The sequence below is a fragment of the Penaeus monodon genome, chromosome 11 (genome assembly GCF_015228065.2).
Source record: "Penaeus monodon isolate SGIC_2016 chromosome 11, NSTDA_Pmon_1, whole genome shotgun sequence".
Lineage (NCBI taxonomy): Eukaryota > Metazoa > Arthropoda > Malacostraca > Decapoda > Penaeidae > Penaeus > Penaeus monodon.
The window spans coordinates 51,205,269-51,220,639 of NC_051396.1; the positions used below are offsets into that span (position 1 = coordinate 51,205,269).

Sequence of the window (15,371 nt, forward strand, 5' to 3'; positions counted from 1 at the left end):
GACTTTCTAATAAAGTAAATGGTGTATGTAAATTTCAATTAGGAATAACAATCATAACAATGACAACAGCAGCAACTGTAATAGTGATAATGATAGCACTAGTAATAGTAATAGTAATAGCACTAGTAATATTAATACTAGTAGTAGTAGTAGTAGTAGTGATATCGATGGTAACAACAATAAAAATAATAATGACAAGAACAAGTGTATTAATCACACGCCAAATTTATCAAAGCCTAAAATACACAAATTCTGTTGATAACATTTCATTTTCTCAGCCACTCCCACCCCCTCCCCCTCCCCCTCTTTGCAACGCAGTGCCTCTCCAAGGTCACTGTGTTCATCCACACGAAAATTGTCCGATTCATTCTCATCGACCGTAAAAAAAAAGAGAGAGAGAAAATAAGAATAAAAATAAATACACATTTATATATCACTACAATCGCCATAGTTACCCAGCGTGCTTACATCATCCAAATATAAACTCGCTGCTGGCTTTTTTTATGTTCACTTCAACTCTCCTTTTTGTTGTGTAATGCACCCGTCTGTCTCCTGGGTCTGGTTTTGTCACTACTCCAATTATAATCCTTGTTGTCCATGACGTAATATCAAAGGCAGAGTGCAGAGTTCTGTTACAACTGCATTAAGAACTGTATCTTTTTCTAGGATTTGCCGTATACACTTCACTCAACGTCACTTCCGTTTCTATCAGTCCAGATATAAAAATATATATCTATGATTAAAAACTCAAAATACAAACGTAACTAAACGGGAAAAAAACAAAAATTATCAACTAGACACCAAAAAAAAAAGACTGGACTTCTTCCCAAACAAAAAACAGAAAACAGTTTATTTTTAAACACCGGAAGATATATTATTTTCCAAGTTTCCAGCTTATATATCGTCCGTAACTGAATATAAATGTCACCCCTTCCTCCTCCTCCTCCTCCTCTAACGTACACTCACACTCGCGAGAGAAAACGTGCGTACACCACAACTGCGTGCGCGTAACTGGCGACCTAAAGACTTTTCTGGAGGTCTCTGCCTTACCTCTCCCACCCCCATCCATCCTCCTTGCCCCTCCTCCTCCCCCTCTTCTTGCTTCTGCTTCTCCCTCCATCTCTTCCTTCTCCTTCTCCTCCTCCATTCTTCTTATTCCCTCGCCTATCTTCCGGCCTCCCTTCATCTCCTCCATAATTTTACTTTTTTTTTTTTTTAAATTTCTTTTGCATCCTCTTCCTCTAACCCTCCCCCTTCTTCCACGCCCCCACTCCTCCACCCCCACAGCGAGGAAGGGAGGCAGTTCCTAACCATGAGATCAGACAGCTGTTTCGTCACGTGAGAAGAGAGACTTCAATGCGACGAATTTATTATCACAAAATTATCTGTTTTCCTATCACTATCATCTTCATGATCACGACTATTATCATAATCATTACTAGCAAAATTGTATTATTACCACAATAGTATCATATCATTAATCATATCAATAATCTATTATCAATATTACTACTCTTCACATTCTTATTATCATCACCACGTTATTATCATCGTTATCATCACAACCACTCACCAAACATCATGCTTATCCTTCCTATCAGTACCCTTACAAAGGTTACTAAACAATATACTGCCACCAATCCAGGGCTCCAGCGGCCGATTGCGCATCTCCATACATAGGTCTATTTGTCATGGTGTTGTCAGTGCAAATATCTCCCCGATAAATAAAGCCACCGGTGTTGTCCTCGTCCTGACTGATATTGCAATCCACTGGCGTAACACGGGGAGGCCATTAAGATTTAAAAAATGAACTTTTAAGAGAGAGGGGAAGGAGAGAGAGTAAGAAAAGGAGGAGAGAAAAGGAGGGGGAGAGGGGAGGACGAGGGGAGGAAAAGAAACGGACACGAGAGAGGAGAGAGAGGAGAAGAGGGGAGAAAGGGGAAAAGAAAAGAGAGAAAATAACAACACAGAAGCAAGAAAGAGAGAGAGAGAGGGAGAGAGAGAACAGAAGAGAAAAGAGACATACACAAACAAGAAACAGAAACAAGAGACACAGAAAACGAACAAACAGACACACACAATCACAGATAGAGAAAGAAACAACCCCTCCCTCCCCACCCCACCCTCACCCCCCACAACACTCCAGACCAGCTAACGACCCCGTGAAACAAAAGGAACAGCCGAAAAGGGGGGGGGGCAAAGGGGGGGTCCGAGGAGAACCCAGATTTCCGAAGGCGATAAGACGCCCTCGGAGAGACGGCCGAGGATCAGCTCGGGACCCACAGGACATCTGTCTTGGCCCCCCCGCTCCCTCCCCCTCCCTCCCAAAAGCCCCCTGCCCCCCCTAAACACCAAGAGAAAGGGGAGAGAAAACGAAAAGAAAGAGGAGATGGAAGGGGAACGAAAGCTGTAAAATAGATACACAGAAAGATAGATAGATAGATAGATAAACAGGGTTGGACGTTTAGGTAGGTAGAAAGACAGATAGATAGAGAGAGAAAGAGAGAAATGAAGAAACAATTAAGACCAAGAGAGTATGGATAATAAAAACAGAAGAAAAATAAGAAGAGGAAAAAAAAAGAGAAAGAGAGGATAAAGAAAGGAAAGAAAGGAGGAGAGAAAGAACACGAGGAGAACTGGAGGGTGACTGGAAGAACAAGTTATCACTACATCCTGATACATGATCCGACACACTTTGCAGAGAACGAAGGGGGGGGAGGGGGGATTAAGGGAGAAGGGGGGTTAAGGGAGAAGGAGGGGAGGGGAGCAAAGAATAGAGGGAGGGAGACTATGCACGGGACAGCTGTTTGGGCGATGTGTGTTTGACGATGAATATCTGGGGTGCTCTCGCCTCGTATCTCTCTCGTCTGTCTTTGTCTGTCTGTGTCTTTCTGTCTCTGTCTGTTTCCTTCTCTCTCTCTCTCTCTCTCTCTCTCTCTCTCTCTCTCTCTCTCTCTCTCTCTCTCTCTCTCTCTCTCTCCTCTCTCTCTCTCTCCTTTCTTTTATCGGCGGGAAACAATTATATAGAAACATGATACACACACCACACAACCCCACACACACACACACACACACACACACACACAACACACACACACACAAACCCCAAACACCCCACACAACCATCTGGGAAAACCCCAGGAAAATTTCCGGAAGGGAAAATTTTCAATTAGCGGGGGAAACCAAAAAGGGATCCACTGGGAAGGGGTCAAAGGGAATTGGGGAGGAAAAAAAGCAGAAAGGGGAGAACTACGGCCGAACGCTCAAAAAGCACAAAAAAAAAAAAGGCGAACACAAAAAAACAAAACACACCCAAAAAAGCAAAAACCACAAAAAAAAATATCTAATACATAAAAAAAAAAAAACAAAAAAATATTATACAAAAAATTATATATATATTATATTATATATATATATTATATATATATATATATATTTTATACACATACCATAAAATGTGTGTGTGGGGTTTTGTGTGTGTGTGTGTGTGTGGGGTGTGTGTGTGTGTGTGTGTGTGTGTGTGTGTGCGTGTGTGTGTGTGTGTGTGTGTGGAGGGGAGGAAGAGAGAGAGGAAGAGGAGAGAGAGAGAGAGGGGAGGGGAGAGGGAGAAGGAGAGAGAACAGAGAGAGAGAGAGAGAGAAAACGAGAGAGAGGAGCCAAGAGAGACAGGAGGAGAAAACCCAAATGCTATTCGAAAGTGTCCTGGCTCACCAACGAAAGACAAAAAGAAATTCCACGACAGTCAACGCACGACTTAATTATAAGCGACAGACACGGCAGAAAGTCCACACACCACCAACAGCGCTAAAGAAAACAGAATACTGGTGCATGTGCGCGCGCTCGCGTTAATGTTTACGTGTGTGCGCATATTTAAGCACACGACAACCCAAGCCAAACACACAGACCAAAAGCAAGACCCGTATCGGAGTAACATCCACATCCGACCCCGATGTACACAAGCTTCCCCTACAAACAACACGAGACACTGAAAAAGCCAACACGACCCAGCCAATCAGAAAACCCTCGGCCGTAAAACACACAGCAAGCAGGATACGACACAGCAAGAGAGAACAGACTCTGACAGATAAACAAGAAACAGGGCGGGCTTACCTTCCCCCCCCCCCGACGAGTACAGAGCTGTTGGTCATTAGGTTTTTGGGGCACACATGGCCACGGAAAACAAGGGGAAAAAAAAGAAACCCCGGAACCAAAAATTACTTTCGTTTTTTTACTTTTCCTTTTTTTCTCCCCTCCGTTTTCCCCTTTTCCCTTTTCTCTCTCATTTTTGGATTTCAACAAAGAAAGAAAAAAAAAAAAACACCGGCGATTACATCTACAGAAAAAAAAAGAAAAAATGAATTCTCTAAAACGCAAACGGTTTTTAAGGAGTTGGTTCAGCGAAAAACGGCGGCCGTTGGTGTGTATTTATTTTTTCTCTGTCCATATTAGCTTTACGGCATCGCGTGTTTATTTTCATTAGTCGGTCGTCTTTGCTGTAATTTGATATGAAAATAAACTCTTCCATACCCTGTTTCGCCTCCCACTCTCTTACGGGAGTTATTAAGAGTGATAATGAATTGTAAATTATATGTTTTAGTATTTATGATATGTGAATGGAATGGGATGGAATGGAAGAGGAGAGAAGAGAGGAGACGGAGAGAGGAGAAGGAGAGAGAGAGAAGGGGGGGAAGAGAGAGAGAGAGAGGAGAGAGAAGGGGAAGAAAACGAGAGGGAGAGGGGACGACTCCGAGAGGAAAGAAGAGAGAAGAGAGGAAAAGAGAAGAGAGACAAGCAAAAAGAAAGGAAGAGAAGAAAAAAAACGAATTCATCAAAAAAAAGAAAAAAAAAGATAAAACAATTAAACAATCCTTACAATGCTCAACAGACAAGAATAAAAAAAAAAAAAAAAAAAAACAAAAACGCCTGAAAAAAAAAAGAAAAAAAAAAAACGCCCTAACAAAGTCCCCAAAATTCAACCCCCCCCCCCCCCCATACCCCTCCCCCCACCCTTTACCAAGTCCAAAGGGACCCCCCAATGCCCCCCCTCACCCTTGTTTCCTAATCCCCTTCCAAACCCCCCCTTCCTTCCCTCTCTCTCCTCTCTCTCTCCTCTCTCTCTCCTCTCTCTCTCTCTCTTTTTCTTCCTTCCCCTCCTTTTCTCCTCTCCCCTCTCTCTCTCTCCTTTTCTCTCTTTTCTCCTCTCTCTCTCTTTCTTCCTTCTCTCCTTCTTTTTTTTCTCTTTTCTCTCTTCTCTCTCTCTCTATCTTTCCTCTCCTCTCTCCTCCTCTCTCTCTCTCTCTCTCTCCCTCCTCTCTTGTATAATTTTCATTCGTCTCGCTTAAAAAATCTTCTTCCCCTCATTTCGTCCTTTTTTTCCCTCTTTTTCTTAATTTTCATACCCTTTCTTTTATCTCGTTCCCATCCTTTCTCTCTCATCCTATTTCCTTTCTTTTTTTTCTTTCCTCTTTCCCCTATTTTTCTCCCCTCCTTCATTCTTGAAATTTTTCTTCTCCTTTCCCTTTCCTTTTCCTTTCTTTCTATTCCTCTTCTTTTATCAATGCCAGTTCTTTAAAGAGGGGCAAGGGGGGGGAAAACTAAAAAACCCCCAAAAAGGGGGGGGGGGAGTGGAAAGGGGGGGAAGGGGGGGGGGAAAAAAAGGAAAAGCAGGAAGGGGGAGGAGGAAGAGGGGGGTGAGGAAGGGGGGGAGGGGGGAAAAGGGGAAAGGGGGAGGAAAAAGAAGAGGGAGGAAGGAAAAAAAAAAGGAAAAGAAGAGGGGGAGAGGGGAGAAAAAGAAGGAGAAAAGGAAAAAGGAGAGAGGAAAGGGGGAGAAGAAAAAAAGAAGAAAAGGAAGAAAAAAAGAAGGAGAAAAGAGAAGGGAAGAAAAGAGAGAGAGGAAGAAGAAGAAGAAGAAGAAGAAGAAGAAGAAGAAGAAGAAAAAAAAAAAAAAAAAAAAAGAAAAAGAGAGAAGAAGGAAGGGGAAAGGAGAGGGAGGAGGGAAGAGAAAGGAAAAAGATTTTTGGGGGGGGCCCCCCCCCCCCCCCGTCCTTTTTCCTCCTTAGATCCTTCAATAAACTTTCTTTTTTTTTCTTTCCCTTTTCTCCCCTATCCCTTTTTTCTTATTGGTTTTTTTTTCTTTATTTATTTTTTTTATTTCCCCTTTTATGGGTTTATTGCCTTTTTAAATTTATTAATTTAAAAATAAGTATATTATTACAATAATTTTAAATCTTTTTATTATTATATTATTATATTATATAATTTATTATATTATTATTTTATTTATTTTTTTTTTGATATATTTTATTTCGTAATTTTCTTTTTTCATTATATCTTTTTGTAATGTTTTGGTTAATATCTCGTTTGTATATTATATTATTCTATATTTTACTAACCATTGTATTTCTAAATTTATAAAAACCAAAAAACCAAACAAACCCCCCATAAAAAAAATAACAGATAATATAATGTAGCAGTAATAATATAAAATAAACTATTATAATATATAATAATATAATGATAATAATAATATAATAATAATAATAATATAATAAAATAACACTAACAATAATAACAACAACAACAATAACAACATTAATAATAACAGCACCAGTGATAACAATACTACTGTTAATTCTAAATTCAATAATAGAACCAAAATAACACGAACATCCCCACCCCGGCAGCAAAAAGGAGGGAGCATGAACGGAAAAACGACACTCGAAAGACACCCTTGTAGGATAAGTAGGATCTCGGAGTCCTTCCCGAGGGCGCGCCAGGAGCTACTCACGCCCTCAGGTAAATCATCCAGCGCAGGTACAACGCCCATCGCTCTCTGCGCCACGCCCGAAGGGTCCCAATGGTGAGCTATGGGAAGGAGTGAGTTAAGGTGCGGCATGGTTTTTTTTGTGTATCTGTATCTGTATCTATCTATCTATTTATCTGTGTGTGTACAGATATATATATATATATATAATATATATATATATATATATATATATATATATATATATATATATATATTTATATATACATATATAAATATATATATATGATATATATATATTATATATATATATATATATATAGAGAGAGAGAGAGAGAGAGAGAGAGAGAGAGAGAGAGAGAGAGAGAGATGACATAGGTCTGTGTTGTCGCCATGGACATTGTATAAGGAGTGCCAGTGGATGGTCGTTATGTATGTTTAATGGCGCCTTTGTCATGGTAATGTATTTATTATTTTACTACACGGGAAGTGCGTGCCTATGAACCCCAGAGACTAATTAGCATAGTAGTCATACCAAGAAGGCATTACGTCTCTGTTGCTAACTGCCGTGTAACGCCTGGCTGTCTGCTTCCAAGGAAAACCTATGAATAACTACTGTCTAATAACTTAATAACCATGCTTTAGTAATGTGTCACCGGAACATGAACTATGAAAAAAATAAAATAAAGTAAACCGAAAATACAAAAATTACAAGGGGCGTTACCAAAAGTGATATAAATAGTAGTGTTACCAAGGAGAGGAATCCAGTTCTCTCAAACCAGGAGTAACATGTTACTTGAAAGTGACGTGACCAACCCCCTCCTCCCCCCCTCCCATCCCCTTCCATTCTCTCTCTCTTAACCGAACTCACTCTTCCTTCTAACCCACAGGACCTGCCTCTTCGGTTGTTGTTATGGCCCATTCGTCTTACAGATTACTCCCGTTTAACTACTGTGGTCGCAGGACTGGGGGGAACCACAGGAGCCACACACATCTACAGACGAACTAACGGATCCTCCTTATACATTCATACATGCATGCATGCATGCATACATACATACATACATACATACATACATACATATATACATACATTCATACATACATACACACACACACACACACACACACACACACACACACACACACACACACACACACACACACACACACACACACACACACACACACACACACACACACTCGAAAAATAACAATACGAACACACACTGGCGCACACACACACATAAGCACAGACGGACACAGAGACACACACATACGGACAGACGGACACCCACCGACCCAAGGCCGACGGGAGGGCGTGGGTGTGTCCGTAGTAATTTAGTGGTTGACTGTAAGTCTCGCTTTTCTACAATGATGGCAAATCAACGCGAGATTCTACGGGTTTAGGTGACTGTCTCTTGAGAGTGCTGGCTCGTCTCTCCTTCTCTTTGTCTCTCTGCCTTTTTTTCTGTTTTATTCTCAGTCTTTTCTTTCGATTTCTGTTATTTGTGTCTCTCGTTCGGTACGTGTATCTCTTTTTGTGCCTTCTCTGCCTCTGTTTATGTCTCTCTATCTCTTCCTCTCTCCCTCCCTCCCTCCTCCCCTGCCCTTCCTTCCTTCCTTCCCTCCCTCCCACTTTCTCCTCTTCCCGCTCCCTCCCTCTCCGCTTCCCTCTCCCTTAATACTAGCTCACCCTTACGCAACACACCCATTTGGAAAGCCGATCCTCTGCAACCACAAATGCATAACCGATAATCCCATTCGCATTTGAACGCTCATTACATCGATTTCTAAGAGATACTTTATCTGCATCGAACTGCAAATTAATGACTGCGCAACATTCAGCGAGAAAGCCGATAATTGCAACGCTAATCACGCGGCACATGGGCGGTCGGTTTGCCTGGTTATCGAAAGTGAACGACGAGCAAGTCTAACGAGGAGTGACTGTCATTATCATTATCATTATGAATGTTGTTAATTGCCGATGGTCAAGGGGGAGACATGCGCCATATTGTCTCTTGTGGTAGGCTAATCTCTCTCTCTCTCTCTCTCTCTCTCTCTCTCTCTCTCTCTCTCTCTCTCTCTCTCTCTCTATATATATATATATATATATATATATATATATATATATATATATATATATAATATATATATATATCACTCTCTCTCTTACATTTTCTCTATATATATTTCTCTCTCTCTCTCTCTCTCTCTCTCTCTCTCTCTCTCTCTCTCTCTCTCTCTACTCTCTCCTCTCTCTCCTCTCTCTCTCCCTCTCTCTCCTCTCCTCTCTCTCTCTCTCTCTCTCTCTCTCTCTCTCTCTCTCTCTCTCTCTCTCTCTCTCTCTCTTTCTCACTCCCTCTGCATTTGAGGATCTGATATCTGTGGTTGCGTCAGCTGTTTAGAAACGCGTCAACGGTATTTGTTATTTTGGAGTTGAAAAAAATGTATCTGTATTTATGCACAAACATGTAAATTTTGTGGGTGAGCAAGTGAAGGAGTGAGTAAAAATAAAAATAAGCTTCCAATACCACACACGACGGAGGTTATCAGCGTTAATAACCCGGAGGATCTCTCATCCTGTGGCCCGAGTCCCCTAGTGTGTCTCCAGCCATCAACCTTCCCTCCGAGACCACCCAGCCTTGGCAGTATCTAACAGCTCCTTCGCCCGCCATAAAACATTCCGAAAAATACAACCAAGGCGGCGAGGTTCTGCCAACGGTGTATATATATATATCACCTAGCCGACTATATCCCGTCGCTTCATTAAGTCATCAAAGCATGTGTGACTGCAAGCAAAGCCAACTTCCAGGGCGAGAGCGCGAGGAATGTCGTGTTTTCATTCAGATGTTTATGGCTTTGGAAAAAAAAAAAAAAAAATGGCGGTCGAACTCCCGCCAACCTGCCCTCGCGCCCTTGGATTTGGCGGGAAGATCGCTGATTGGCTGGGAGACATCTTCGTTCGGGAACGTTCCTCGCGGCTTCAAAACTTCGCTACTTTGGCGAGGAGAATTTAGTGAAGGTTTAATGTACCAGTTCCTTTCTTCAATCAAGATGACTTCTGTATCACCACTTGCTTCATTTCCCCCCCAAAATTAAGGGAAATGTTGTTACACAGATATATGCAAGTAAACCTGTCATCACTCTGCCAGAGTTTGAAACGATTTTACCTTCGTTAACCCTATTCAAGTTCAAATGAAGTTTTACGCAGGATAAAACCGAACTCAAATACCAAATAATGAGTAACAAACATTAACAATGAATCTGAAGGACAAACGAGTTTTCAAAAATAAGCCATACCAAGTACCGAAGATGCCATTTATATAATTTATGGGCGTCTAATGAATACCAAAAATACCCACAGTTTTCAACAACGAAGTTACAGAATTATACACTTTACCTTGTGAAAATACAGCAACAGTAACTGCAACTAGATAACATACCTGAAAGAAAGAAAGAAAGAAATATATATATATATATACATACAATCACAGTAATGAGTAATGAAATATATAAATAAAATTTTGAAAGTAAGTGTTGCCAACTAAATTTACTCTCACTTTTCAACTGTCACTTTTAATACACATATGTATGTAAAATTTGTGTCTATTATACATAAAATCAGTGTAATCATAAATAATAAAACATTATTCCGTACTGTACTTAATATATACTGAAAGGGCAAATAACACTAACATTCATTTAAACGCAAATTGTATTGGTATTTTTTAATTAAGTTTACCATGACATTGTACACAGAAAACTAGGCGCGTTTCATTTTCTTTTAGCCTTTTACGGGGTAACTATGCTAAATTTTGTTGTTAACCCTTTTTCTATGTTCACTCTAAATTGCTGTCATGTTTGCATTAGCATGTATTATTTACAATTTCACACACACACACACTCACACACACATACACACACACACACACACACACACACACACACACACACACACACACACACACACACACACACACACACACACACACACACACACACACACACACACACACACACACAGCTTTATATATGTGATGTTACCGAAATATGTATGCCAATATTCTTCTATTTATCTGTTGTTATATTCTACATGACTTGTATAATCTCATGTATTGTTACATGCCTATATTTCCACATACATATACATATAAGTATGTCCATTGCTTTACCTGTTTATTCGTCTCTCGTTGCCACACTAGACATTCCAATGTTGTGTTGTCTATCCCCTTCCACAAAAGCTATGCATTGTTGTAACACTACCTTTCATCACCAGTGATTGTCATATGTTAAGCACGTGATCTATGCCCATCTTTAGACCACTGTAGGAGATGACAGGCAGACTCCCTGCGGGGAGCCAAGGAGCAACACCTCGCTCCTTGGTGCAGCTGTACTCCATCATACTATATAATAAAAGGAGTCAAGACATCACGGTCGTCTACCTTAAACCCTAAGCTCGCCACCTACCATACTCTTTTAGAGCCCATCATTCTGGCTCTTACACACACACACACACACACACACACACACACACACACACACACACACACACACACACACACGCACACACACACACACACACACACACCACACACACACACACACACACACACACACACACTGCACCCCCAACACAAACCCTATACACCAACAACCCCCACCTACACCTTTCATACCCCTACACAACCACCACTCGTACCCCCTCCACGCCCCTCATACCCCCACCACACCCTCCATACCCTACACGTGCCCACCCTCACCTGCGGAAGCACTCCAGAGACGGGCGCCAGTTTAGGAGGACCCCTGCACAGATCCAGGTCCTCGTAGATGTGCTCGCGGGAGTCCACCACCGCCACGCTGTTCCTCTGGCGACCCCGGGCGGAGGCGAGGGGTCCCAGGGGCGCCCCCGCGTGCACCGAGCCGGCAGACCCCATGCCTGACGAAGGGGGTCTAGCGGAGGAAGGGAGAGATGACAAGGAAAGAATTAGAGAGCAGATAATGATGGGAGAAATCAATAGGACTTAATGTACATATAGTGAGGCACACGACTCACGACGTTTCGGGTAAGACTGAACTCCTCATCAGACGATACAAACGGGACTTGCTGTCATTATCTGATGGGGAGGCCCAGGTCTGACTCGAAACGTGACGGATTTAATGTTTTTCCTTGTGTCTGTTTCATTTCGATCTACATAGGCCTATCTGTCAATTAGATAAACGGTGTGTGTGTGTGTGTGTGTGTGTGTGTGTGTGTGTGTGTGTGTGTGTGTGTGGTGTGTGTGTGTGTGTGTGTGTGTGTGTGTGTGAGTGTGAGTGTGTGTGGTGTGTGTGTGTGTGTGTGTGTGTGTGAGAGAGTGTGTGAGCGTGAGTGTGAGTGTGTGAAAGTTTGAGTGTGAGTGTGCGTTTGCGTTTGCTTGTGTGCGTGCGCGCGTGCGCTGGCTAAATGTACATTTCTACCTCTATATCGATCTACATAGGCCTATCTGTCAATTAGATAAACGGTGTGTGTGTGTGTGTGTGTGTGTGTGTGTGTGTGTGTGTGTGTGTGTGTGTGTGTGTGTGTGTGAGTGAGTGAGTGAGTGAGTGAGTGAGTGTGAGTGTGAGTGTGAGTGTGAGTGTGAGTGTGTGTGTGTGTGTGTGTGTGTGTGTGTGTGTGTGTGTGTGTGTGTGTGAGAGAGAGAGAGAGAGAGAGAGTGTGTGAGCGTGAGTGTGAGTGTGTGAAAGTTTGAGTGTGAGTGTGCGTTTGCGTTTGCTTGTGTGCGTGCGCGCGTGCGCTGGCTAAATGTACATTTCTACCTCTATATCTAAATATATGTTCCTCCAAGTATTCATACAAATGACTACCAATGCGTGTGTGTTATTAGGCATTAGACTCGAGATATTTCCAATTAACATTTGCATACTCCTGTCACCCGCACGTCAACCAACGTCACGCGTCCTACCTCCTCGGGAGCGGCCTGAGGGGCGGCCTTTGCCCGTGGTGGGCGGTGGGCGTTAGCCTCGTGGAGGAAGAGGACGAGGGCGTGAGTCTCGAAGGCAGCGCCGGCCGGGCGATGGGCGTTGACCTCTGGGAGGGCGTAGCTGTGGGCGTGGTTGTCGTTCTAGTGGAGGAGCTGCCCGTAGGCGTCGCCGTGCTTCTGACGGACGAGGAGGTGATGATGGGCGTCGAACGCACTGTGGGCGTGATGCGGTGGGCGCCGGACGAGTGTCTGACCGAGGGCGGCCCGGAGGTGGAGGAAGAAGTGGGCGGCGCCTGAATGGGCACCTGAGAAACCTCCTGTTGCTGGTACGGATGCTGCTTCTCGCGGGCGTACGGGTGGAGGTCGCGGTGGGCGTGGTGGTGCAGGAGCTCCCGTGTGGGCGTGGGCGTTTGCGTGGGCGAATTGTCAGACTCCGAGGACCCGCGGGTCTCGTTGCCGCTGTCCGAACGCGAAGCCATGGTCCTCTACGGGCGGCGGTCCGGCCTGCGGGGAGAGGGGAGGGAGGGGTTAGCCGAGTTCCTCTGTCGGTGTTAGCGAAATGCTGACGATGATAATAAAAATAATAATGATAATAACAAGACCAACAATAATAATAACGATAATAATAAGAACAACAATAACGCTACTACTACTACTATATATATAATAATAATAATAATAATAGCAATACTAATAACAATATAACGACAAAACAACAACAAAACAACAATAATAATAACAACAAAAACAATAATAATAATAATAACAATAATGACAAACCACAAAATTACTAAAAGCAGCACCAAACGAATGGGAAATGAAACAGAAACTACGGTACAAACATTTGAAACGAAAACACACACACACACACACACACACACACAACACACACACACACACACACAAACCGGAAATCCCAGCTGAGATCACTAACAAGGCCTTGAAAACACGTGCGATGGAAGAGCGAAAGAATTATGTCAACAAATCAAAAGTCTACGAAGGGAAAACAGCAATAGAACGCTCGGCTGAAGCGGAATAAATGGAGAGTTGAGAAAGTGGAGATAAAAAGAGGAAAAAGAAAATAAGAACAGCTGTGGAAACGGAGGGAGATAAAAGAAGGGAGATGGAGAGGGAAGGAAGGAGGATAGGGGGGAGAAGGAAGAGAGGAGAGGAGAGAGAAAAAATAACAAAAAAGACGGGAGGAGAGAGAGAGAAGGAGAGATAGGAGAGAGAGAGAGAGAGAGAGAGAGAGAGAGAGAGAGAGAGAGAGAGATCCACGCATCCAGACTCGGCCATAATCTGGTGGGCAGCGTTGAACCTCTCGAGAGCTCAGAGGACCTCCCGGAAGGAACAAAGGCGCTCTTGCTTAGAAAGCGTGCCTTGGAACTGCCTCTTGCAAGCAGTGGGGGGGGAAAAACACTCGAATATTTCACAGAGAAAGAGAGGGAGAGGGAGAGGGAGAGGGAGAGGGAGAGAGAGAGATAGAGAGAGAGAGAGAGAGAGAGGGAGAGAGAGATAGAGAGAGAGAGAGAGAGAGAGAGAGAGAGAGAGGGGAGAGGGGAGGGGAGAGAGGAGAAAGAGAGAGAGAGAGAGAGAGAGAGAGAGAGAGAGAGAAGAGAGAAGATGAGAGAGAGGAGAGAGAGAGAGAAGAAGAAGAAGAAAGGAGAAACAGGACACGTTTTATTTTAAAATGAATATTAGCGATTTATGAAATTTTTTGGAAACCTGAAAAAAAGTAATTTCATTTATGGATTGGCGCATTTTGATAATTCTGGAAAAAATTTTCATTATTATTACATTTATATTTAAGAAAAAAGATTATATCCAAAATTAACGAATTTATCAAATCAACATAACAACCAACGATTTTACAGAATAAACAAGATTAATAAATAAACTCAAAAACATAACACCAGCGAATTCAGAGAAGAGAAGAACGAGAGAAAAGGAGAGGGGAGAGAGAGAAGAGAGAGGAAGCGAGAGAGGGGGAGAGAGAGGGATAGAGAGAGAGAGGAGAAAGAGAGAGGGGGGATTTTTAAGGAGGAGAAGAGAGAGAGAGAGAAAAGAGAGAGAGGGGAGAGAAGAGAGAGAGAGAGAAGAGAGAGAGTCGAGATAGAGAGAGAGAGTAGAGAGAGAGAGAGAATCCGGAGAAGAAAAAAGCCAAATAATCTGTGCTTGCGATAAGTGGCCTGATCGAGTATATTACTGACACATCCCGTTACAGCCTTGCACGCACTTCTTCTTCTTCCTCCTCCTCCTCTTCTCCTTCTTCTTACCATTATTATTCTCTTTATTCTCCTTTCCTTTCCTTCTTTCTACTCTTATTCACCTTCTTCCTTCTTATTTTAATAATTAACAGTATTCTTAATTTGACTTTTTTTCTTTTTCTTTTTCTTTTTGTTCTTGTCTTGTTTCGTCTCCTCCCTCCCATTGTCCCCATTGCTAACATCAGTTGCAACAAACTTCTTGTGTGTGTGTGTTATTCACAGAATAAGAAATAAGGGAACACAAGTGTACGCCTCTTTTCAAATATATATATTGTATATTTATATTATGATATATATGATATATATTATATATATATATATATATATATATATAATATATATATATATATATATAATATATATATAAATATATAATAT

General features: G+C 42.3%; 1 protein-coding gene across 1 annotated transcript in view; it reads right to left on the minus strand.

The window, feature by feature from the left end:
* Positions 1–13,230, minus strand: part of LOC119578628 (NEDD4-binding protein 3-A-like) — a gene marked incomplete at its 5' end in the record, with an annotated part of 103,673 nt that extends 90,443 nt beyond the window's left edge. The window contains 2 exon segments of the mRNA XM_037926190.1: positions 11,527–11,716; positions 12,709–13,230. Of these exon segments, the coding sequence (XP_037782118.1) occupies positions 11,527–11,716; positions 12,709–13,205 (687 nt within the window).
* Between the last annotated feature and the right edge of the window lie 2,141 nt (positions 13,231–15,371).